This window comes from Argiope bruennichi, chromosome 4 (assembly GCF_947563725.1).
Source record: "Argiope bruennichi chromosome 4, qqArgBrue1.1, whole genome shotgun sequence".
NCBI classification, from domain to species: Eukaryota; Metazoa; Arthropoda; class Arachnida; order Araneae; family Araneidae; genus Argiope; species Argiope bruennichi.
In genome coordinates this window covers 84,332,253-84,359,970 of record NC_079154.1, presented here as the reverse complement: position 1 = coordinate 84,359,970, position 27,718 = coordinate 84,332,253, and the positions used below count along the sequence as shown (strand labels likewise).

The 27,718-nt window shown below is 28.1% G+C and overlaps 1 protein-coding gene across 2 annotated transcripts in view; it reads right to left on the bottom strand.

The window, feature by feature from the left end:
- The window catches only part of LOC129966078 (cubilin-like), a 432,527-nt gene extending 405,086 nt beyond the window's left edge, over positions 1 to 27,441 (bottom strand). For both annotated transcript variants that reach the window (XM_056080447.1, XM_056080449.1), the window contains exon 1: positions 27,334 to 27,441. In XM_056080447.1, the coding sequence (XP_055936422.1) occupies positions 27,334 to 27,344 (11 nt within the window). In that variant the 5' untranslated portion in view covers positions 27,345 to 27,441. The remainder of the gene's footprint in view (positions 1 to 27,333) is intronic.
- Positions 27,442 to 27,718: the final 277 nt, after the last annotated feature.

The window sequence follows — 27,718 nt, the reverse complement described above, 5'->3', positions numbered from 1 at the left end:
TCAGATGTTGTTTTACTTCACTTTTCTTATCATAAAATACTTAGTTGCTGATATTTAGAAGAATTTACTACAAGAATTCTTAATGCTGTAAACAGAAATAATCCTATGTTTAGTAATGGAACATTATAGGGGCTTAGGAGGCGTTAAATGTGTAGAATAATTGTCAGATGTTGTTTTACTTCATTTTTCTTATCATAAAATACTTAGCTGCTGATATTTAGAAGAATTTACTACAAGAATTCTTAATGCTGTAAACAGAAATAATCCTATGTTTAGTAATGGAACATTATAGGGGCTTAGGAGGCGTTAAATGTGTAGAATAATTGTCAGATGTTGTTTTACTTCATTTTTCTTATCATAAAATACTTAGCTGCTGATATTTAGAAGAATTTACTACAAGAATTCTTAATGCTGTAAACAGAAATAATTCTATGTTTAGTAATGGAACATTATAGGGGCTTAGGAGGCGTTAAATGTGTAGAATAATTGTCAGATGTTGTTTTACTTCACTTTTCTTATCATAAAATACTTAGCTGCTGATATTTAGAAGAATTTACTACAAGAATTCTTAATGCTGTAAACAGAAATAATCCTATGTTTAGTAATGGAACATTATAGGGGCTTAGGAGGCGTTAAATGTGTAGAATAATTGTCAGATGTTGTTTTACTTCACTTTTCTTATCATAAAATACTTAGTTGCTGATATTTAGAAGAATTTACTACAAGAATTCTTAATGCTGTAAACAGAAATAATCCTATGTTTAGTAATGGAACATTATAGGGGCTTAGGAGGCGTTAAATGTGTAGAATAATTGTCAGATGTTGTTTTACTTCATTTTTCTTATCATAAAATACTTAGCTGCTGATATTTAGAAGAATTTACTACAAGAATTCTTAATGCTGTAAACAGAAATAATCCTATGTTTAGTAATGGAACATTATAGGGGCTTAGGAGGCGTTAAATGTGTAGAATAATTGTCAGATGTTGTTTTACTTCACTTTTCTTATCATAAAATACTTAGTTGCTGATATTTAGAAGAATTTACTACAAGAATTCTTAATGCTGTAAACAGAAATAATCCTATGTTTAGTAATGGAACATTATAGGGGCTTAGGAGGCGTTAAATGTGTAGAATAATTGTCAGATGTTGTTTTACTTCATTTTTCTTATCATAAAATACTTAGCTGCTGATATTTAGAAGAATTTACTACAAGAATTCTTAATGCTGTAAACAGAAATAATTCTATGTTTAGTAATGGAACATTATAGGGGCTTAGGAGGCGTTAAATGTGTAGAATAATTGTCAGATGTTGTTTTACTTCACTTTTCTTATCATAAAATACTTAGTTGCTGATATTTAGAAGAATTTACTACAAGAATTCTTAATGCTGTAAACAGAAATAATCCTATGTTTAGTAATGGAACATTATAGGGGCTTAGGAGGCGTTAAATGTGTAGAATAATTGTCAGATGTTGTTTTACTTCACTTTTCTTATCATAAAATACTTAGTTGCTGATATTTAGAAGAATTTACTACAAGAATTCTTAATGCTGTAAACAGAAATAATCCTATGTTTAGTAATGGAACATTATAGGGGCTTAGGAGGCGTTAAATGTGTAGAATAATTGTCAGATGTTGTTTTACTTCATTTTTCTTATCATAAAATACTTAGCTGCTGATATTTAGAAGAATTTACTACAAGAATTCTTAATGCTGTAAACAGAAATAATCCTATGTTTAGTAATGGAACATTATAGGGGCTTAGGAGGCGTTAAATGTGTAGAATAATTGTCAGATGTTGTTTTACTTCACTTTTCTTATCATAAAATACTTAGTTGCTGATATTTAGAAGAATTTACTACAAGAATTCTTAATGCTGTAAACAGAAATAATCCTATGTTTAGTAATGGAACATTATAGGGGCTTAGGAGGCGTTAAATGTGTAGAATAATTGTCAGATGTTGTTTTACTTCACTTTTCTTATCATAAAATACTTAGTTGCTGATATTTAGAAGAATTTACTACAAGAATTCTTAATGCTGTAAACAGAAATAATCCTATGTTTAGTAATGGAACATTATAGGGGCTTAGGAGGCGTTAAATGTGTAGAATAATTGTCAGATGTTGTTTTACTTCACTTTTCTTATCATAAAATACTTAGTTGCTGATATTTAGAAGAATTTACTACAAGAATTCTTAATGCTGTAAACAGAAATAATCCTATGTTTAGTAATGGAACATTATAGGGGCTTAGGAGGCGTTAAATGTGTAGAATAATTGTCAGATGTTGTTTTACTTCACTTTTCTTATCATAAAATACTTAGTTGCTGATATTTAGAAGAATTTACTACAAGAATTCTTAATGCTGTAAACAGAAATAATTCTATGTTTAGTAATGGAACATTATAGGGGCTTAGGAGGCGTTAAATGTGTAGAATAATTGTCAGATGTTGTTTTACTTCATTTTTCTTATCATAAAATACTTAGCTGCTGATATTTAGAAGAATTTACTACAAGAATTCTTAATGCTGTAAACAGAAATAATCCTATGTTTAGTAATGGAACATTATAGGGGCTTAGGAGGCGTTAAATGTGTAGAATAATTGTCAGATGTTGTTTTACTTCACTTTTCTTATCATAAAATACTTAGTTGCTGATATTTAGAAGAATTTACTACAAGAATTCTTAATGCTGTAAACAGAAATAATCCTATGTTTAGTAATGGAACATTATAGGGGCTTAGGAGGCGTTAAATGTGTAGAATAATTGTCAGATGTTGTTTTACTTCATTTTTCTTATCATAAAATACTTAGCTGCTGATATTTAGAAGAATTTACTACAAGAATTCTTAATGCTGTAAACAGAAATAATCCTATGTTTAGTAATGGAACATTATAGGGGCTTAGGAGGCGTTAAATGTGTAGAATAATTGTCAGATGTTGTTTTACTTCACTTTTCTTATCATAAAATACTTAGTTGCTGATATTTAGAAGAATTTACTACAAGAATTCTTAATGCTGTAAACAGAAATAATCCTATGTTTAGTAATGGAACATTATAGGGGCTTAGGAGGCGTTAAATGTGTAGAATAATTGTCAGATGTTGTTTTACTTCACTTTTCTTATCATAAAATACTTAGTTGCTGATATTTAGAAGAATTTACTACAAGAATTCTTAATGCTGTAAACAGAAATAATTCTATGTTTAGTAATGGAACATTATAGGGGCTTAGGAGGCGTTAAATGTGTAGAATAATTGTCAGATGTTGTTTTACTTCACTTTTCTTATCATAAAATACTTAGTTGCTGATATTTAGAAGAATTTACTACAAGAATTCTTAATGCTGTAAACAGAAATAATCCTATGTTTAGTAATGGAACATTATAGGGGCTTAGGAGGCGTTAAATGTGTAGAATAATTGTCAGATGTTGTTTTACTTCACTTTTCTTATCATAAAATACTTAGTTGCTGATATTTAGAAGAATTTACTACAAGAATTCTTAATGCTGTAAACAGAAATAATCCTATGTTTAGTAATGGAACATTATAGGGGCTTAGGAGGCGTTAAATGTGTAGAATAATTGTCAGATGTTGTTTTACTTCACTTTTCTTATCATAAAATACTTAGTTGCTGATATTTAGAAGAATTTACTACAAGAATTCTTAATGCTGTAAACAGAAATAATCCTATGTTTAGTAATGGAACATTATAGGGGCTTAGGAGGCGTTAAATGTGTAGAATAATTGTCAGATGTTGTTTTACTTCATTTTTCTTATCATAAAATACTTAGCTGCTGATATTTAGAAGAATTTACTACAAGAATTCTTAATGCTGTAAACAGAAATAATCCTATGTTTAGTAATGGAACATTATAGGGGCTTAGGAGGCGTTAAATGTGTAGAATAATTGTCAGATGTTGTTTTACTTCACTTTTCTTATCATAAAATACTTAGTTGCTGATATTTAGAAGAATTTACTACAAGAATTCTTAATGCTGTAAACAGAAATAATCCTATGTTTAGTAATGGAACATTATAGGGGCTTAGGAGGCGTTAAATGTGTAGAATAATTGTCAGATGTTGTTTTACTTCACTTTTCTTATCATAAAATACTTAGTTGCTGATATTTAGAAGAATTTACTACAAGAATTCTTAATGCTGTAAACAGAAATAATCCTATGTTTAGTAATGGAACATTATAGGGGCTTAGGAGGCGTTAAATGTGTAGAATAATTGTCAGATGTTGTTTTACTTCACTTTTCTTATCATAAAATACTTAGTTGCTGATATTTAGAAGAATTTACTACAAGAATTCTTAATGCTGTAAACAGAAATAATTCTATGTTTAGTAATGGAACATTATAGGGGCTTAGGAGGCGTTAAATGTGTAGAATAATTGTCAGATGTTGTTTTACTTCACTTTTCTTATCATAAAATACTTAGTTGCTGATATTTAGAAGAATTTACTACAAGAATTCTTAATGCTGTAAACAGAAATAATCCTATGTTTAGTAATGGAACATTATAGGGGCTTAGGAGGCGTTAAATGTGTAGAATAATTGTCAGATGTTGTTTTACTTCATTTTTCTTATCATAAAATACTTAGCTGCTGATATTTAGAAGAATTTACTACAAGAATTCTTAATGCTGTAAACAGAAATAATCCTATGTTTAGTAATGGAACATTATAGGGGCTTAGGAGGCGTTAAATGTGTAGAATAATTGTCAGATGTTGTTTTACTTCACTTTTCTTATCATAAAATACTTAGTTGCTGATATTTAGAAGAATTTACTACAAGAATTCTTAATGCTGTAAACAGAAATAATCCTATGTTTAGTAATGGAACATTATAGGGGCTTAGGAGGCGTTAAATGTGTAGAATAATTGTCAGATGTTGTTTTACTTCATTTTTCTTATCATAAAATACTTAGCTGCTGATATTTAGAAGAATTTACTACAAGAATTCTTAATGCTGTAAACAGAAATAATCCTATGTTTAGTAATGGAACATTATAGGGGCTTAGGAGGCGTTAAATGTGTAGAATAATTGTCAGATGTTGTTTTACTTCACTTTTCTTATCATAAAATACTTAGTTGCTGATATTTAGAAGAATTTACTACAAGAATTCTTAATGCTGTAAACAGAAATAATCCTATGTTTAGTAATGGAACATTATAGGGGCTTAGGAGGCGTTAAATGTGTAGAATAATTGTCAGATGTTGTTTTACTTCACTTTTCTTATCATAAAATACTTAGCTGCTGATATTTAGAAGAATTTACTACAAGAATTCTTAATGCTGTAAACAGAAATAATCCTATGTTTAGTAATGGAACATTATAGGGGCTTAGGAGGCGTTAAATGTGTAGAATAATTGTCAGATGTTGTTTTACTTCATTTTTCTTATCATAAAATACTTAGCTGCTGATATTTAGAAGAATTTACTACAAGAATTCTTAATGCTGTAAACAGAAATAATCCTATGTTTAGTAATGGAACATTATAGGGGCTTAGGAGGCGTTAAATGTGTAGAATAATTGTCAGATGTTGTTTTACTTCACTTTTCTTATCATAAAATACTTAGTTACTGATATTTAGAAGAATTTACTACAAGAATTCTTAATGCTGTAAACAGAAATAATCCTATGTTTAGTAATGGAACATTATAGGGGCTTAGGAGGCGTTAAATGTGTAGAATAATTGTCAGATGTTGTTTTACTTCATTTTTCTTATCATATAATACTTAGCTGCTGATATTTAGAAGAATTTACTACAAGAATTCTTAATGCTGTAAACAGAAATAATCCTATGTTTAGTAATGGAACATTATAGGGGCTTAGGAGGCGTTAAATGTGTAGAATAATTGTCAGATGTTGTTTTACTTCACTTTTCTTATCATAAAATACTTAGTTGCTGATATTTAGAAGAATTTACTACAAGAATTCTTAATGCTGTAAACAGAAATAATCCTATGTTTAGTAATGGAACATTATAGGGGCTTAGGAGGCGTTAAATGTGTAGAATAATTGTCAGATGTTGTTTTACTTCATTTTTCTTATCATAAAATACTTAGTTGCTGATATTTAGAAGAATTTACTACAAGAATTCTTAATGCTGTAAACAGAAATAATCCTATGTTTAGTAATGGAACATTATAGGGGCTTAGGAGGCGTTAAATGTGTAGAATAATTGTCAGATGTTGTTTTACTTCATTTTTCTTATCATAAAATACTTAGGTGCTGATATTTAGAAGAATTTACTACAAGAATTCTTAATGCTGTAAACAGAAATAATCCTATGTTTAGTAATGGAACATTATAGGGGCTTAGGAGGCGTTAAATGTGTAGAATAATTGTCAGATGTTGTTTTACTTCACTTTTCTTATCATAAAATACTTAGTTGCTGATATTTAGAAGAATTTACTACAAGAATTCTTAATGCTGTAAACAGAAATAATCCTATGTTTAGTAATGGAACATTATAGGGGCTTAGGAGGCGTTAAATGTGTAGAATAATTGTCAGATGTTGTTTTACTTCATTTTTCTTATCATAAAATACTTAGGTGCTGATATTTAGAAGAATTTACTACAAGAATTCTTAATGCTGTAAACAGAAATAATCCTATGTTTAGTAATGGAACATTATAGGGGCTTAGGAGGCGTTAAATGTGTAGAATAATTGTCAGATGTTGTTTTACTTCACTTTTCTTATCATAAAATACTTAGTTGCTGATATTTAGAAGAATTTACTACAAGAATTCTTAATGCTGTAAACAGAAATAATCCTATGTTTAGTAATGGAACATTATAGGGGCTTAGGAGGCGTTAAATGTGTAGAATAATTGTCAGATGTTGTTTTACTTCATTTTTCTTATCATAAAATACTTAGTTGCTGATATTTAGAAGAATTTACTACAAGAATTCTTAATGCTGTAAACAGAAATAATTCTATGTTTAGTAATGGAACATTATAGGGGCTTAGGAGGCGTTAAATGTGTAGAATAATTGTCAGATGTTGTTTTACTTCACTTTTCTTATCATAAAATACTTAGTTGCTGATATTTAGAAGAATTTACTACAAGAATTCTTAATGCTGTAAACAGAAATAATTCTATGTTTAGTAATGGAACATTATAGGGGCTTAGGAGGCGTTAAATGTGTAGAATAATTGTCAGATGTTGTTTTACTTCATTTTTCTTATCATAAAATACTTAGTTGCTGATATTTAGAAGAATTTACTACAAGAATTCTTAATGCTGTAAACAGAAATAATCCTATGTTTAGTAATGGAACATTATAGGGGCTTAGGAGGCGTTAAATGTGTAGAATAATTGTCAGATGTTGTTTTACTTCACTTTTCTTATCATAAAATACTTAGTTGCTGATATTTAGAAGAATTTACTACAAGAATTCTTAATGCTGTAAACAGAAATAATCCTATGTTTAGTAATGGAACATTATAGGGGCTTAGGAGGCGTTAAATGTGCAGAATAATTGTCAGATGTTGTTTTACTTCACTTTTCTTATCATAAAATACTTAGTTGCTGATATTTAGAAGAATTTACTACAAGAATTCTTAATGCTGTAAACAGAAATAATCCTATGTTTAGTAATGGAACATTATAGGGGCTTAGGAGGCGTTAAATGTGCAGAATAATTGTCAGATGTTGTTTTACTTCACTTTTCTTATCATAAAATACTTAGCTGCTGATATTTAGAAGAATTTACTACAAGAATTCTTAATGCTGTAAACAGAAATAATCCTATGTTTAGTAATGGAACATTATAGGGGCTTAGGAGGCGTTAAATGTGCAGAATAATTGTCAGATGTTGTTTTACTTCACTTTTCTTATCATAAAATACTTAGCTGCTGATATTTAGAAGAATTTACTACAAGAATTCTTAATGCTGTAAACAGAAATAATCCTATGTTTAGTAATGGAACATTATAGGGGCTTAGGAGGCGTTAAATGTGTAGAATAATTGTCAGATGTTGTTTTACTTCACTTTTCTTATCATAAAATACTTAGCTGCTGATATTTAGAAGAATTTACTACAAGAATTCTTAATGCTGTAAACAGAAATAATCCTATTTTTAGTAATGGAACATTATAGGGGCTTAGGAGGCGTTAAATGTGCAGAATAATTGTCAGATGTTGTTTTACTTCACTTTTCTTATCATAAAATACTTAGCTGCTGATATTTAGAAGAATTTACTACAAGAATTCTTAATGCTGTAAACAGAAATAATGTAAACAGAAATAATCCTATTTTTAGTAATGGAACATTATAGGGGCTTAGGAGGCGTTAAATGTGTAGAATAATTGTCAGATGTTGTTTTACTTCACTTTTCTTATCATAAAATACTTAGTTGCTGATATTTAGAAGAATTTACTACAAGAATTCTTAATGCTGTAAACAGAAATAATCCTATTTTTAGTAATGGAACATTATAGGGGCTTAGGAGGCGTTAAATGTGCAGAATAATTGTCAGATGTTGTTTTACTTCACTTTTCTTATCATAAAATACTTAGCTGCTGATATTTAGAAGAATTTACAACAAGAATCGTTAATGCTGCCTTCTTAAGAAATATATGTGAAAGGAAAAATAGTATTGTCAGTAGAATAGAGCATCTTTTCATTACTATCGAAATATGATGGTATCTACTATGATTCTGTATTATGACATAACAAAGAACACCTAGGTTTTATTTCGCCCACAAAAAACGAGTCTTTCTTTGGCTAATTTTTTAAGGCGAGTTTAGATAAATTATATGTTTAAATATATTATTCAAAAACCAGTTGAAATATGCAAATTGACACATCAATAATACTATTCATAACTCAATTTATGCAATGACAGAAAACTAACATTCAAAAATTCTGATCGTCTATGTAAATTAAGTAATAAATGACACTTTTATGTATGTTATTATTTGCCTATGTAATAATCAGGAAATTATAATGCTTGATAGCATTTATAAAAGTAATAACCATTAGAATATATTTTTCTTTCTACTGTGATATAGTATAATAAAGTAATTATAGTGCGTAGCTATTAGTTATTCGTTTTAACCATATCAAAACAATAAAATATGGTAAGGAGGATAAATTTGTAAAGTTTTAAGAAGATTTGTCGCAGAAAAAATATTTCTTCATATAGAGAAGAACCAATGATGTCAAATAATTGGTTTATGAATGACATGATTAGATTTAACTTCTGACTGCATTGGGTTTGATATACATTGAACTCACATCTACAGGATGGTTATAATTAATTTCCCCTGCAAACAGCATCCTACAACGCAAACGGTTGAACGTATTGCAACGAAATTTGGTATATAGAATATACACAGAATGCTCCCACGGAATTTCGAAAAATTTTTTTTAGTTCTAAAATGTCCACCAGAGGGCGCTTTTTCTGGAAAAACATTAATGTTAACACAATAAACGACCAAAACGGAATACAGAAACAATATTAACATTTATTGACTAGTTTCTAATCACCTTGTCATCGAACCATATTAAGTAAAGGTAAGGGCAAAATAATAGTATGCTGCTTAGAAAAACAGTTCGGTTTGCAGAAACAAGAACAGATTAGGACGAAACAGCACTAGAAGGGCAGTTGTTAATCATCTCCAGGATGATGTAGGAAGAGGTGCTCCATTTGACCACCCTCATTCACTTGCAAAATTTCAAGTCGATGGACAGTGTGTTCAACAGCAGATCGTAACTGAACAGTTGTGATGCTTCGCGCAATGAAGCGTTATGTAGTTCTTTAAGTCAATCAATGTCGCAACAACGTCGCAACAACATACCGTCATCATTACAGCCGGAAGCATCGACATAAAACATGACAACGACTGCAAATGTTTCTTATTCTAACCTGTTTTGCATAAAGCATCCTCTTCTCCCTAAACATGCAAATCTCAACATTTTTTTTCAAAAATTGACAGCTATTCCCCGTTTTACATTTAATTACTAATAATTCTTGTTCTGGGTTGTTAATATTGTTTCTGTATTCAGTTTTGGGCGTTTATTCTTTTAAATTTAATGTTTTTCTGGAAAAAACACCCTCTGGTGAACATTTTTGAACTTTTTTTTTTTTCGAAATTCCGTGAGCGCACCTCGTGTATAGCCTATATACCAAATTTCGCTGCAATCCGTTCATCCGTTTCTGTTGTAGGTTGCTGTTTATAGGGGAAGTTTAATTATAACCACCTTGTATTATAAAACATTTGAATAAATAACGTAAAAAAGTTCTTAAGTTATATGCTTTTTAAAAAAAATATTTCTACTGTTTTAAAATTTTTAATGTCAAAATGGTAATGTGAAAAAGTAAAAAGAAAGTATTTAAACGTTTCAAAGAACTCTATTAATGAAATTTTTAAAAACTCCCAAACAAACACTTCTGCAATGGTTTGTTTCTATCAGACCGTCCCATTCAAACTCTACTTTTCGGTATAAACCAGTCATCTTTAGCAGAGGGTTCGACGAATATAATAGAAGTGTTTAATTTCAATTATTTATTTTTGATATCAAGGCTTGATGTTCGTCCATCAGAGAGATCATAAACTGTTGAAATTTTTTTTAGTTATTTCATCATTTATAAAGACTCTAACAATGAGATAGGACAGTAAATAGTCCGTCAAAAATCTTGCGTAGTTAGTTAATTGTTACATCATTATGTTGTAACGATTAAAACAAATGTGTTTATGAAAGGACAAATCATAACTTCGCAATTCTTTTATTTTTTAATATTCTGACTAAGATAGAGTGTATATAGAAGTCTAATTTGCTTGCTTTGTTTATAGTACGCATGAAAATCTTCAATGGAGTCAAATATAAGATATAACATTTGCATGAAAAATAAAGGAGTCGTTTAGCTAAGAACTAAACGCTTTCTTAAACATAGCTTAGCCTTATTTGCTTATTATTTATCTAACGCTTGGATAGGATCGATATATTAAAAATGGCGGTACATATTTTTAATATGAAAACTTCTAATAGTACGCTATTTAGTTTGGAAAATGCATATTTACTTTAAAAAAGGATGGAAGTTAATAAGTTAAATTATTCAGCATATTAGAATTGGATCTATGAATAGATAGGTATTAGCATTAAAAATGGCATAAATGTGTAATATACAAATGTACTGATGGCAAGTTTTATAAGTTTATTTTTGACTTTATGTAAAGTTCAGATATTGCATAGAATTGAAAATGAATTTAAGAAAAATTCAATTCTAAAATTTGCTTTTAATGCATGGAAATACAAAGATTGTAATTTCAACAAAATTTCGAATTAAATATCAGTCTAGAAATATTATTTACAGAAGGCTGTTATTTCTGTAAAATTCTACAAGTAAAAATCAAGATTAACAAAATTTAACGAATGTTTGAAAAAAAATACTTTAAGGTTAAATAATCATAAAATAACCTCTATCCCAACTAAGGAAATTCTGATTTAAAATTTATTATGACAGATGGAAATATTTAAAAATCAGACTTATATCAGAGATGGAATAAAATACATTATTTATACGCAGGTCCTTAAGGTAAAGATAATATTTCATGCATACACTTTCTGTGCATATATCAGTATTAATAAAATTGAACGGTCGCTTTAAATAAAATTCAACTGGAAATAAGATAACATTTGCACATAATGAAAGATTTGACAGGTATAATTTGTTTTCATTTCATCTATATGTTTATAGTTAGAAGTTGCTTCATAGTTGTCTGTATATATATATATATATATTCTAGTAGGTTTACTTATATTTATATTTAATATTATACTTGTTATAGAAAAACTTTTTTATATTGCGCTTTAAAAGATTTGTACAGAAGCGTTTCACTCACCTAATTTTCTATGATTTTGATATAAAATAATTAGGTTCTTACGAAAATTTTATGAGCTTTAAGTATCTTGTTTTTATTGTTCCAGTTCTTAATTATCAATCTGTATCTTAATTTCTGTAATAATGATGTCTTTTTTTATTACAGTTAATATAATTTTTTTTTCCATTCCAACGCCACAGCTTTCTATGATAAGTTTGAAGTATTAAATCTGCAGTTGCTCATTTTTCTTTTTAATAATCTAAACACTAGAGTGAAAGTGCTACGGTGGTATATCCGGTAATTTGGGGGAGGAATTAGTTCAAGCTTAATCACACAAAGTTTATATTTGAACCTCTTATGGGCCAATCATATGTGTTGAAAGTAAGTCGAGATCAAATTAAGAAGAATGCATTGAATTGTTGTCTCACTGTCTCTCTGTCTTTTTTTTTTTTTTTCTAAAAAGTTTAATGATGGATGGATTTTGAAGTATATTTCTTTTGTTTTAGTGATTCTTTGCGCTTCATAAGGGTGCAGACAATGGGAATTTATTTAATTTCCTCAATGTTCCCAGTGAAATATTATTTTTATAACATGAAAAATTGCATTTTACATATTTTTGTGTCTATCCGTATTTTTAACATTCCATGACAGGGGCCATATATAAAATTCGCAATCATTTGCGAACAAATTTCAAAATTTCTGCTTGAAAAAGATTTAAGAATTTTATTACAGTTTTTGAATCAAGCTTTGAAACTTTTCTTTTTTTAAAATCAAAAGATATATTTTTTTATTACTATCGTTTCAAAGCATTAAAATTTCACAAATGCTCGTTTTTTTCTCTTTTATATAAAGGTTTTCATATTGAATTTTACATCAAACTCTACATTCAACTACACGACTAAGAATAGGAGGTTAAAAACATACTTCTGAGGTTAAAATTCAAATAAAGGCAAGAGTCAAATCACTATAAATAAAAAGGTAAATAACTCTTCCAAAGTTATTAACTTAGTTACAATTTTATTTAAATTATTAAAATTGTAGATTTTATTTTAAAGTAAACGATCTTTCTTTATTTATATTTAGTTATATTTGTATACTTATATTTATTTATATTATTATTTATATTTTATATGTAATATTTAGGATGTTCGATTCTCCATACATTCGCTTTCCAATTTTTTTCTCAACAGATTGTAAATTTGTTAGCCCTTTTTTTGATAACTGCTTATAGATAATATACAAATGTTTATTGTACTTCTACTTATATTTGACTCGAAAACATTTTAAAGCTGAACATATAAATAATTATTCAAATATATCAGTCAATCTTCAATCTTTAAAAAGTTCAAATAAGAAATATATAATTTTTTTCACTATATTTCAAAATATATATTGTATTTGAAATGTTCGGGTGTTTAGTTATCGCCAGTAACGTCTCGTTTTGATAGTATAGCGAAAGTTACATAATACATCATTATACTTAGTTACAATAAAATGTTATTAAACTTATTTGTAACTAATATGTCACAAAAAATGTAATTCCAAAAATTAATCATGGATATTATTTATTAATATTTTAATTTCAAGTTGAAATAAAAGGAATTGTTTCAACATGCTTTGCCTCATTGATAGTCCCAAGTATTATGTATCTTCTCTGTGATTCTGATTTGATTTTTATGTATTAGTCGCCTCAGGCAGCAGTTAATTAGCCAGAATTATTTCTCTTATTTGATTCCAAATAAATCGTTTAGAGATAAGTTCATGTCCAGGATTCCACCAAATTGATTGACATTAAAGATATGTTCTTTTAATTGTATTGATCAAGATCTATGTATTGCATACAGGAATTATTCTAATGGAGAAGTCTCATAATGTCTTAGCGCTATTTAAAAGCATAAATGGCTGGCTTATCTAAATTCTGAATATCATAATATTATAACTTCATTGCTTTATGTCTTATAAATTACATAATTGTTAAACAAGATCATTCTTCTCCAGCTTTCAATAATAGAATGTTACGAATTTCCTGCGATGTGCTTAGAGTAAATTCAATAAGCAGAATCCTTTTAAAAAATAAATAAAGCTATTTATTTAACGAAGACTACAAGAATAACACTGCGCATTCAATAGCTCAGTCACCAGCCTACAGCTTGCTTGCTGTCTAAGGCTCCAATACAACTCCTAGCTTGATGGTTGGGTTGACGGGGCGCCTAGCCCCGGCAGGGGCTTATCCCCGGTAAGGAGAGACTTCGCAGTGCTTTTCTGTCAATACTTTGCCGTGGCCGTCTTCGACGAAATTTGGAGATGACGAGTGTCAGGACTCATTGTGATTGTCTGATATTAGGGTGAGGGTGGGGGGAGGGTACGCTGCCGTTGGGCTTAGTAAGTTTTTACTGCTTGTGAGCTAGAATTGGCTATTGAGAAACAGTATAATTTGAGTTTGAAAAAATAAAAGTTAGGAAGAAAAACTAAGGGGCTGAGATAAATTAAAGTAGTATATTACGGGGTCTTCTAGAGTTTGTAGATGGTTTATATTTAGGGATCTTAGCTATTGCTTCATTTTCATTCTTATCCATGTTTTTGAAGAAGTTAGTGGCTAGATTTTTAATGAATTTTTTAAGAGGGGGATAGTCTAGGCATAAGTACATATTAGTATTGGGCATGTAGTATTTCATATTGCAGAAATTTCTAATTAAGTTATTTTGCTGGCGTTCAATAAGTCTAAGATTAGTCTTGGCAGCATATCCCCACACAGGGCAGGCATAAGTTAATACTGGACGCAAGTAGGCAGAGTAAATAAGCATTTTATTTTGTCTACTCATTTTGGAGTTTCGAGAAATTAAGGGATAAAATTTACGAGTTAGGTCTCGAAACTTTTTAGCTGTGTAAATAAAGTGGGGTTTCCAAGTTAATTTACTGTCTAGAATAACACCTAAATATTTGCATTCCTTAGACCACGGGACAGTTTGATTTTTAATTTTAACCGGGGAGAAATTCTTTTTACAGTTATTTTTATTAAAAACTATAGCTTCAGTTTTACTAGCATTTATTTCAATTTTCCATTCGACGAACCAGTCCTCAAGAGATTTAATATGTCGGTTTAAAGCTATGGTAATGAAATTTTGATTTTTGTTTCTAGCTAGTATTGCCGTGTCATCAGCGTACATGCACAACATAGTGTTAAATTGCTTGGGGATATCATTAATAAACAAGGAAAATAAAATTGGCCCTAGTTTAGATCCTTGAGGTACACCTGCAAGAATAGGTTTTACTTCCGAAAATTCATTGTTTATCTTGATTTTAAAGGATCTGTAACTGAGGTAAGAAATTATAATTTTGATAAGGTGTGGGGGTATGTTGTAATTAATTAGCTTGTATATAAGACCATCTTGCCAAACTCTGTCAAAAGCTTTCTGAATGTCAAGGAAAACCGCTGCAGTTTTTTGTTTATTTTCAAAACCTTCCTCAATGTATTCTACTGCTCTAATTAATTGGTGGGTTGTAGATAGGTTACGGCGAAATCCAAATTGTTCAGGTGTTAATATATTATGTTCTTCTAGGTAATTATTTAATCTATTGAGAATTATCTGTTCAGCAATTTTGCTGACAGAAGAGAGTAGGGATATGGGTCTATAACTGCAGGGATCAGTTGGGTCCAATACAACTCCTAATCTTTCGTGCTTGTTTTTATATGCTCTCTGCCGGAAGTGACGTCACTAACAGGAAGTTATGTCATATTAGAAAAATCCAGAACCTTGGAGAGAATTCAAGAAATCAGGATCCCTCTAGAAAATTCTCTCTGTCGCCAAGGTTTCCAACTTCCTTCGCCAAACTTGGCGAAATGTCGCCAAAATTGGCGACAAAAATTAGTTGCCTAAAACATCGCCAATGAGCCAATATCTCGCCAATTTGGCGACTTGCTATTGAAATACAATGGGATACATATAACATTCATTATCATAAGACAAATTACACCAATTTACAGAATTCGTAACAAGAAGAAAATGGCACGATTAAATATTTGATGAAACAATGAAAACAGTTTGAATTTTCAGGGCAAGAATACAATCTATTTCTGGAAAACAAACAAAAAAAAATCTCTTTAATAGCCAAAATTTAGAAAAAATTCGTTTGATTGTTAGAATGATATCTATACAAAGAAATTTTTTAAGTTCTTAAATATTGCAAAATTCATTTTTGTGCAATAATATCTTTGGAAAAAATTGTGGCAAAGCATAAAACAGTTTAATTTTTAATTAATTAAAATACTGATTAAAATTTCACAAAACTCGTTGCGAGACATGTATTCCCGTCCTCAGAGGTATATGTGTATCAAATTTGGTTACAAGGCATCTAATGGTCTGACCTGTAGAGCGCTAACACACATACACTCACATATTCATCTTCATTAGTAACTGGACGCCTTTTGCGACCAGCTGGTTGGCTGTAATTTAAGTTAGCTAAAATTTTTAATTAAATATTTTATGTAATTTTGTCTTTTAATAGCTTTTTCAGCAAAAATATTTTTGAGCTTCAAATTTTAAAATCGTATAACTCATAATAAAACAGAAGACTTATACCATCCTACACATTGTATTATATCTCTTTGTGGTGGAATGTAGATTATTATGATCCGTGCTGCAAGCAACAGGACGAATGTTTTTAGGAACATTTCTTTTAATAATCTCATTCACACACTAAACAAACACAAACACAAAGACAAGACAAGACAAGACATTCACGCGCGCAGCTTAACAGAACGACATCACATCTTATTCTCATTGCAATCGCAATGCATTATGGGATGGCCTGATCAGGCATCACCATCTAATATCCAAAAAAGAAGATAAGAGTAATGCAACTGCTACATCCTCCCCCTACACCACCGAAGACCGTCTTGGTGAGGTGGTGTGATTTTGGATATTTTTCACCTTAGATAGAAAAGCCATTTTTAATTATTGAAATGAGATAAGAAGACAAACAAGAAAACTTGAATATGAAGGATCAATTACACACTTACCCTCTCTTTTGAACATACAAAAAAAATCAATAAAGTTGGAAGAGCACAAATTATTTAAATCTTCAGTTTTCTTTTAAGAATGCAAAAAATAATCATGAGGTAAGAGATAAATATATTTTCAGCAATGGAAAAAAATATTTTATGTTCAAAACAACTTTATACGTTTATATTTTAGATGTAAACATCGTATAAAGACATAAATTAAGTACAAATTATTTCAATTTTTAATTTTAAGTATATATACACACTAAATAAAAAAAAAGCAGATACAGCAAACAATTGCTATTAAATTTGAGTTCAGCACTGAAGAAGAATTATCTTAAAGAATTCTTAACCATAAAAATAACATTCTGAGAATCAGAAATAAAATTGCACATTTTATACGATTGAAAAGATTGCATACGCTGAATCATTACTCTGAAAAAAAAAATCTATCAGGACAGGTTTTTACAATACCAAACAGCTGGGGGGGAAAAAGAAAACATATTCAATACTTGTTTAGACTGATCACTTTGGGAGTGACTGAGTTTATGAATACTTAATGGCATTGGCGCGTCGCTCAAGGGCACATAAAATGATATCAAAAAATGAGAACAGACAATTTTAGTTTCGGTTCGCAAACTTACGGATCAAGAAATATATCAAGTACGATAAATTAATTTGTCCTTAAATAAAATATAGAAATATTACAACTTGAAAATCACCATATAGAACACCTTAATATTTAAAAGATATGTTCTTATGCACTGTCAATTAGTGAAATCAAATAACAAAACAACACAGATATTTCAATATCTAAACAAGCAACGATGAATATGCTATAAAAAGAAGTAATTTAGAAATGATTAAATACTAAACAGTATAAAAACATTTCACAGAAGACGAAGAATCTTGATGTATTTAAACATGAAGAAATGTTGTATTTCAACGAATCAAATGCTGGATGCTGTTGAAGTTGAATAAAACAAGATAAAAAAATGCCCAAGTGTTATGACACTTGTCTGGGATCGAACAGAACGACCAAATTAAAACTGAAGAATTTTTCCGTGCTGGAAAAATACAACTACAACTTTTAAATAAAGTGAAAAAGAAAAAAAAATCATTTCTATTTTCTGCGATTAAATCTGACCAAAATTTTAAATTTTTGAATATTACAATTTAAAAATATTTCTTTCTCTTCATTAATCTTAGGCCAATCAGCCTGGGGGGGGGGAATTTGAGAGCTGATTTGCATAGACTTTGAGACAATCGATGGAATATTCCAAAATTGTGCGTTTTTATAAGATACTAATCTGATAAGTCTAATAATCTTTATAAGATAATAATAAAATCTAACAATCTTTATAAGAAAATTTTTTAGACCCAACAGAGAGTATCTTGCTTTTTATTTAAAACATTCCCTTTTGGCGACCAGTTGATTTATTGGGAGTATTGGTTGTATTTACTTTTGTTTAAATCCTAATAGATATAATTTCATGTCCATGATTCCGTCAATTATCAGAAACTAAAGTCGGTTTCTATTGTTTCAAATATCTCTTGCATATGCTCTGCATATTGTGTACACGAACCTCTCTACTAGAAATCAATATTCATTTCATCATCGCATTATTGAAAATGTATATGTCCAGTTCATCTGAATTTCTTGAATTCTTTTTGTCGTCTCGTAAACTAAACGGATAAAAAACAAAATTCTTTTTCTTTAGCTTTCAACAACAGAATAAAATCACAAGATGAGATAATTGATAAAATAATGAAAACGATTTTCACCTCAGGGCAACAATATAATCTATTGTTAGAAATTAGGCAAAAAAAGTATTTTTAGAAAATTACCAAAATTTAGAAAAAATTGCAGGTTTATTAAATTAGTATCACTAAAAAGACATTTTAATTTTAAAATTTTGAGACGATGTGAACTTTATTTTTGTTCGATAATATTTTGGGAAGTTATCGCTAAAAAAAACTACAAAATTCAGCTTAATTTCTAATGAAGGAAAATTCTAATTCAAAATAAAAAACGTCCTGAAGTGCGCATTCTCACCTTCCGAAGTACATATGTGCCAAGTTTGACAGCTATAGGTCAAACGCTTTGGCTCGTAGAGAACCAACACATTCACACATATCCATCTTTATTATTAGCATAGATAGAGATGAAGATAAGTTGCCATTGAAAAGTTTTTAATTTATAATTTAGAGTCGATAAGCTGAATAGAAATAATTAGCGTGGAGCTTTTCAGGGGAGTATCAGACGATGATCGAGAGGGAACTTTCCAAAATAAATAGAAAGTTTTATATTTATATAAATAGAAAAATCGAATATTTATCTTTTCTTTCAATTCACAAAAAATAAAAAAAGTTTCTGCCCCAAAAACATAATTTTTATTCTCTGCATAAAAAAAACTTTCTTTAGAAAACTTTTATAGTTTTTTTGTAGAAATCATAGCATTTGAATTATGCATATACGAAAAATAAGATTCGGATATATTGTGTTACAATTTTTGCATCATTTAAAAGATACATGTATTATAATAAATATAGAATTATTCCATATTTCAACTACTATGCTTTATTCTGTATCTGAGATAAATTTTTTTAAAATATGATAATATATACTTATAATAAAGCTCAATGTGTGTGTGTGTGTGTGTGTGTGTTTTGGTGCTCTGCAGGCCAGACCTACAGGCTCTGTAGGTCAAACAGCTACCAAATTTGGTACATGTATACCTTGGAGGTCGGGAATGTGCACCTGGGATCACTTTTGTTGAATTTTTAATTAGGATTTTAATTATTAATTAAAAATAACTTACCCGACAAAAAAATCTTCATTTCCCCACCCCAAATGAGTAAGGCTTTAGTTTTTTCCCCACTCTAATGAGATTAGGCTTAACATTTTTTGACCGATTATTTCAAACGATTCTGTTTATTTTCTTAATGTTCGATACATTTAAAATTAAACATTATTAATTAATAGATCTTTCAAATTAATTCTGAAGTACTTTTGAATTAAAATAAAACAGAATAAGGGAAATTAAAAAATTCTATTCTGCATAGCGTTACCCCAACTAGCGTAGAAAAATTCACGCATTTGCATTACCATAACTGGCTTTGAAAATTCACGCATGGGCATTGTGTTCTATACTGTTACAACTATGTCCAACGGACGCGGACTTGATTTAAATTATTTTTAGGATAGTTGTATACTTTTGTAATTAAATTGTATTCATGTTAGTTATATATTTTTGTATATGCTTATAGTTTTAAGTACATCGTTTTTAAGTAAGTTTTTTTAACCTGTTTTCGATCGAATATTTTAAACGATTTTGTTTATTTTTTCTAGTGTTTGATGCATTTAAAATTAAACATTGTTAATAAATCTATCTGCTCATGATGAATCTGAGCTAACAGAAAATTAGAGAGATACATATTACATTATGACTAAAGGTCTTTATAATATTATGAGTAAATTATATGAATATCAAAATTTGAAGTTTTAAAATATTTTGATGAAGAAGCTATTAAAGTAGGAATTACATAAAATATTTAATTATTAAAATTTTAAAGAGCATTAAGATTGGCAAACCGGCTGGTCGGCAAAGGCGGCTAGTATATAATAAATATAGAATTATTCCATATCTCAAATATTATGCTTTATTCTGTATCTGAGATTAAATTTTTAAAAAATGCAATAAGCAAAAATGTGTAATGTTTTTTTTTTTTTTTTTTTTTTTTTTTTTTTTTTTTTTTAATAAAATTCTCTTTAAAGGATTGATTTATAATCACTTAATTCTATATTTCATCCTCAAGTTATTTTTCTGTTTTAAATAAATTTAATGAAGTCGATAAAACTTTCTAATTGATCAACGTTTCTCTATTTTAGAGAATAATAAACTTATTTTGAAAATTCTTGAATTTCTAATAATTACTCCTCGCTACAATTTTATGCATTTGAGAATTTAAAATCATCATATTTTAAACAATATGAAGTAGTTGGAGGTAGAAAATAAGAAAAAATTTAGATGCATTTAGAAAAATAAGTATTCAAAAATTCTCTCTCGTTTATTATAATAATTTTCAAACTACATGCAGATAAATTAATGAGAATTCAAACGACCATTATGTTTAAAAACCAAATAAACTACATAGCATCAAAATCATTATCCCATTATCATTTGAGACTGAAAAATTAAATATTCTTTTGCTTAAAAGCATTTTTTATTCTCTAAATGGAGATCGAAAATAATTATTTTTTCGAGTAATTAATACATAATAATGCATTTGTAATTTATTTTATAATTGTTATTTTTAAATTCTTAGTTAATGGCATTTTTATAATAAAAGATATTTATAGTATTTACTTTTAAATGACATTTTAAATATTTGAATATGAATTTTTAAAGTCTTTTTCTCTTCATTTTATATGAAAATAAAGCGAATAGGTTCTCAATAAAATAACTTCGTTCTAAATTTTTTCCAAATGATTTATAAACCTAAGGCTGGGGAGACTGGGATATAATGGACAAATAAGTGCCCCCCCCAACTACTTTTTATTAAGAATTATTTAAATTAATTTTAAAAGGTTATTGGAATGTACATGTCCCGTTAGTAGTCACAGAATTAATGCTTCCAGTATCTTTTTATTAATAAAAACTATTATTTGGTTCTTCAACTGTTTTTAAAAAAAGACAAAATAATTTCAATTCATGTAAAACATTCTGAAAAATTTCTGAATAATAAGTTTTAATTTTTTTATGCTATATAAGTTTATACTGATATTAAGAGTCTGGTAAAAATATTTTTTATTCCGCGATGAAATACAAACAAATGCCGAGTCAGACACAGAACCAATATTGCGACATTCCTAGCATTAATATTTTATTCTTTGTCAATATTACGTGTCTCTTATGTGTAATAATGGGACTTGAAGACTCAGACTGCATAAAAGCTTTTTATAGAGATGATAATAGAAAAAAAAATAGAAGCCTTTTTTTATTATATAGTAAGTCAAGGAACTTGATAAAAGAAAATTAGTTATTCCTGTTACGAAAGACACAAAAAAATTATCTTGAAATGATGTAGATAATAAATAACATTTATTATTTTTCTATAAAGGATTCTTTAAAGTATTTTTCGTGTTCTTTTAGTTTAAACAGTGCAAATTATAAAAACAGAAGAAGATTTATAATTGATTTAACTCAATCTAAAGTCAATTGTCATTAAAGTATATTGCTCATGCGGTTTTGAAGAAAAATTGAGAACAACAAATAACAATAACAACAATTAATTAAGCTTCATTTACAAAATTCATTAGCGATATTCCCTTCCGTTTGATTTCGTGTCATATAGCTCAATATTAAACCTTGTGTCATATACATATATAAGAAAAGGAAGACGTGCAAATGGGCTGAATTTCAGTATATTAAATAAAAGAAAAAGATATGCTTGATAAAATAAGCAAAAAAGTTTAATGAATTACAAAATTTACAGCAGCGTAACAAAATGGCTACAGGCTTAATACAAGACGTGTATATGTGTTAGATAGCTTTGGACATTTTCGCAAATGTTTTATTTTGTTATTGCGAATTTGTATTTCACTAAACATGCGTTCTATTCTTTATGGTCTTGTTGCACTTGATTCGTTCTCAAAAAGTATTCTTAATAATCTACTTTGGTTTTTATATCCTCTTGTTGATTAATTTCATTAATAGAAATCTAGGTTAAAACGCTTTTCAAATCTAATGTAATATTTATGTATTTATTATCCATTTCATGTCTTTATATTCATCGGAATGCTTACATAACCAATTGTTAAGGATATTCATTAAATAAGTAACAAGAAATAAAAATATTCAGATGAAGCCTGTAATTTTTAATACGATTATATTTCTAATTATTGAATAAAGCACAGAAGTATAATTATAGGTATTAAGCGGTAAGATATGTCAGAAGATTTTTAAGCTTTCAAAGTTAAAAGGTCAAAGTTTCATTATAATATTATTAAAACTTCATTATAGAAATTTTTATTGTAATTTCTTTATACTTCATGAAAAATATTATTCTCAAGGTATTATTATCATATTATTATTTTTTTTTCATTTTTGGACAAAAATATTCGAATAATTTATAAATTTTTGTGGAATACAAAGTTTTTAGTTCGTTTGTCTCAAATGTTTGATGATTTTGGGTCCAATTTATTTATTAATTTTAAAACACGGTTCAATTCGTGTATACAGCAAACATTTGATAAAAAAAAAAGAGTCGGATAAAAGACAAATATTACTGACTAAGTATTTTTTACAAACTATCCCGTATATCTATATAATTTTAATTACTGTTAACTGAGAAAAAAAATCAAGCATTTTGACTTTTGAGACAGAAAATGTATTAATGAAATTAATATCCTTTAATTTTTCTTCATTCCTTTAACCTAAAACTTAACATTTGTTAATTGTTTTCTTTTTGCTCAAATCCTCCCTTTTACATGTAGTATAAGTGTTGGCAAGTATGAATAGTTTTTTTTCCAATAAGATAGCATTTTTGAGGAAGAAATAAGTTTAGAATAATATCGATTTCATCTAACGGTTTAGGGTAAAGCAGAAAGATTGTAACGGAAAAAGGGACAATGCTTCTAATCGTAAATAAATTTGAACCTGCATATTATTAACAAGTGATAACTTCTACTGACGATATCTCTACTGCCGATGATTTTTTGATCAAAACAAATCTTTTCACAAAAAGCTATAAAATTTCGGATTTTTAAAAAATATTTTGATATTAAATTTCGCACTTATTTTTGGTATTTCAAGGGCTGGAAATGTAAACCCAATATATTTTTTTCCTAAAATTTAATTATTTAAAACTTTAGATACATTTACTCTCTTCCCAGCATTAATAACACAAAATCTTATTTCGCCTAAATTAATTTTAAGCTACTTTAACATTTAAAAAGTTTTCTTTTTAATGTTATAATTTCAGTTTCTTTGTCATTGGATTGTCGCGTTATTTCGCATGAAAAATTCCGTGAAATTAATAATCTTTTTCAGTAATTAATAGTATATTTTTTATTAAAACAAAGAAATAGAAATGAAATATTTTCAGAATAATTCGTATCCATAAAAAAGTAATATTTTCATCGTTTCATGAAATATTTATCTCGTGATTTTTCGTCTATTATTATAATTTAATAAAATAGGAATTCCATTTAATATTTGCGTAGTTTTCATGATGAAAATGTAATCACAACGCGGAGAAAGATATGTTAGTTATCCGAAAATAGATTACCTAACTGTTACATTAGTTAGATAATGTAACATAATTGCCATATTGTTCATGCCATTCTGATGTCATTTATCTTAATTATAGGATGATTAATGTACAAAATAAAAAGAACAACAGCAGGGCTATTAAAATAATACAGCTCTAATGTCTATCACAATTTGATGATTAAAATTATATCTTTAAAAATCAAGACATGCATAAGAGATTTAAATGAAACTAAGCATAACTTAGAATCTTGGAGAACCAGGTGTTCACCAAAGATGGTATTCTAATCAATAAATGAAATGTAGTCATGATAGTTATCCAAATAACTAAGACATCATAATATTTATCCAAATTAAAATTAGATTTCATATCCATTAACTTATATGTCAAATGAAATAAAGTTACCTTATGAATTTTACAATACTTTTTATTCTTTAAATGGATATATAAATCAGGGGAAAACAAAACTATTGGTGAATTCAAAATCATTAAAGAAAAACTTAGAGAATGTTTCATATTTAAAAGGAATATAATTCATTGAATTTATATCTTTAGTAAGATTATAAGCCTAATTCTCATTTATTATCTTTCCGTTTAAATTTACAGTAGAAAAAAAAATCATTATATTCCTGAAAATATATATATATATATATTTCTAAGCTTGTACTATTTTTTATAACGTAACCTTTCCATATTTTGTAAGTAAAGGTTTTCGACAAAAGAAAAGAAAGTAAAAATTTTAAATCAGAAGTTGTAAAATATTGTAAAATAAAGCAAATAAAAACTTAATGGTTATATGGTTCTCAATTTATAATATTGGAAGATTAGAACAGGTGGTAGCAATGATGTAATCGAAAGTAAAATACCATTTACTTATTTTGTGTATGCTGTTGTAAACTATACTGGCATGTTATGCAAACTGGCATGTTGCTTGTTATGCAAAATACATACATCACATGAAAAATACAATCTTTCCTATCAGAATTTTACAATATTGGGAAAATTAAATAAAATTTCAAAAATATTCTGAGGCATTTTTGTGCAAATATGGAAATGTACCAACTTTCAAACCACTTATTTCAAGATAAACTGTTTCCACAAGACATTACAGAAAGCTATTTGATGATGAATTTTTAAGGTAAATAATTGTATAAACAGCCCGATATGAATGAATTATAAGTGCATTATTTTGGCAAACTTAATATACTTTTGTGTAGTTTTGAATATTCAACCAGAAATCTATAAAATGCTGGTTGGATTTCCATTCTATAACAGAACTCAATTGAATTTCTTTTAGTCCATTCTATAAAACTCAAATTGTGATGCAAACCTTAATTAAAAAAAACATTCGGTCGTCATATCGCTTTACAAGAATTTATGAGAAAAACATGAATAATAATTATTTAATTGTTTACCATTTGTATAATAGAGCTAATTTATATTTGAAATTTTCACATAGTCCTGTTAAATATATATTCATTTTATAAGCTAATTTGTACAAAATTGATTTTTTTTAATCCAAAAGTATATTTTATGATAGTGAATATTCTAAATAATGAAATTTTATGTTAACAACACAAACGATGAAAAAAATTCTAATTTGATGACTTTGAACCTTATAGAAAATAAATTTATTTTGTTCATGAATTCCATAAATTTGATATCTTAACAAAAAAGATGGAGATCATAGATGTAATTAAAACTTAACTTCAGTCGAATATATCCAAATTAAAGCACATATTAAAAAAAACCTAACTTCATAAGGAAATAATCAGTCCCTATAAAAACAACCACATTTATCTAAAGGAAATGTGTAGGAAATAAATGTATTATTGATCTTTAATCTTACTGTAAATTATGTATGTAAATTAATGCATAAATGTTTTTAATAAAATTGTTCATACAAACAATTATTCGGAAAATTTCGTACAAGTTAATACCTGCTGACGAGAAAAGAATATCACACAGCACAAATGTTTGAAATAAATATTTGCAGCTTTGCAAGATTATTTTCGAAATAATGAGGAAATACGCATGCAAATTAAGCCCTTAAGAAAAGTGAAACTCAATCTTAATTTCAGAATATTTTAAATACTAAACAAGTATTTCTGTAATTTCAATCGCATAGTGACAAATCGCACATATGCTAGCATTTAGATTATAATTGAAATGAAAACTCAGTCTTTAATTTATACAATAGCAATTATTTTGCTATTTAACGTACTTTTAGATATTCTTTTTATTTTATAGAATTTTGAGTTAATTCTTAACATTCATTTTTATAAGTTGCTGGAAGCAAATTGACTTTTGCCATTTGCAGGTGATACTTTGAAATCTACAAATCATAATTTCCGCCAGATTACTAAATCGTGGAATTCCAATTATCTCAGAGAGGAAATGTATATTCCATTTGCAAAGCGCACAGTGTTGTAAATTTATATAAAATACCGATTTTATTAATTAAAAACTACTTGAAAATCTCTAAACGGTTTGTAAATGTCATCATGATATGTATGCATAAAATGGCTGGTTAAATAAAACTAATTTAAAAATGACAGTTAAATTTTACAATTTTATATAATTTTATAATAGATACTTTCATATTTCTCAATTTTTAAATGACACATATTCATAACATATTTTAGAGATATTATTTAAAAATTGAAATTATTTTTTGCAATGAAAACATTTATAAAAATATTATTTTATTGCACATGTTAAGCATATTTTAAAACGTTCAGCAATATAGCAAAGTATATTTAATCAGTTTTTAAATGAATATCAAATAAATTAAATGAGAAATTGAATTAATCTAGATATATTTTAATTCTTTTTCTTCTTAAGAACAAAAGAAAAAAACAATATCTATAGTCCTGAAAAGTGTTGCACTTCCTAAAATATTTTTCCCGCCCACAGCCCTAGAATTAGAAATGCTTCTTATTTTATTAAATTTAAAAACATCGAAAATTTCTAAAAAATATTGCATAAACATCTCTAGATCAGACCATAGTTTTTGCTTAAATTATATGGATTTCAAATTATATGTTAATCCATCGTCTTATGCACCAATATTTATGGTAAATCATCTATAGATATGCAAGAGCTCAGCCAGTTTGGTTATCTCGGTCGTTTTCGAAACGAATTGCAATTTTGTCTTAAACATTTTGCAGTTCCTAAAAAAGAGTATCTTCTAATAAATTGGTGGAACTTACCTGTCCTTCATTTAGGATATTGTGGTGTCGACAACGTCACACATATTCCGACCGGTCGCACAAATCTTAAATGCAGCTGCCATGGCAGCCTCGCCTCTGCAGATAACTATCGTCTGCCGAATTCCGGCGATGCTGAAATCGTTTGGTCCGTAAGAGACAGAGAAAACGGCCGATAGAGGACGCTCTGGTTGACACTATTCTTCGACTTTTTACTTGGCGAGGAGATTTTGGATTATAGCAAGCTAACGCTGAGTGTTGGGGGTTTTTCAGGTAATTCTATTTTCTTCCACTTATTAGCGAAAAGTCTGCCTTTTGTTAGGTTCTGCTCGAAGTAATTATGTATTGATTTTTACGGTTGATGACTGCACAGGAATGCTCGTTTTTT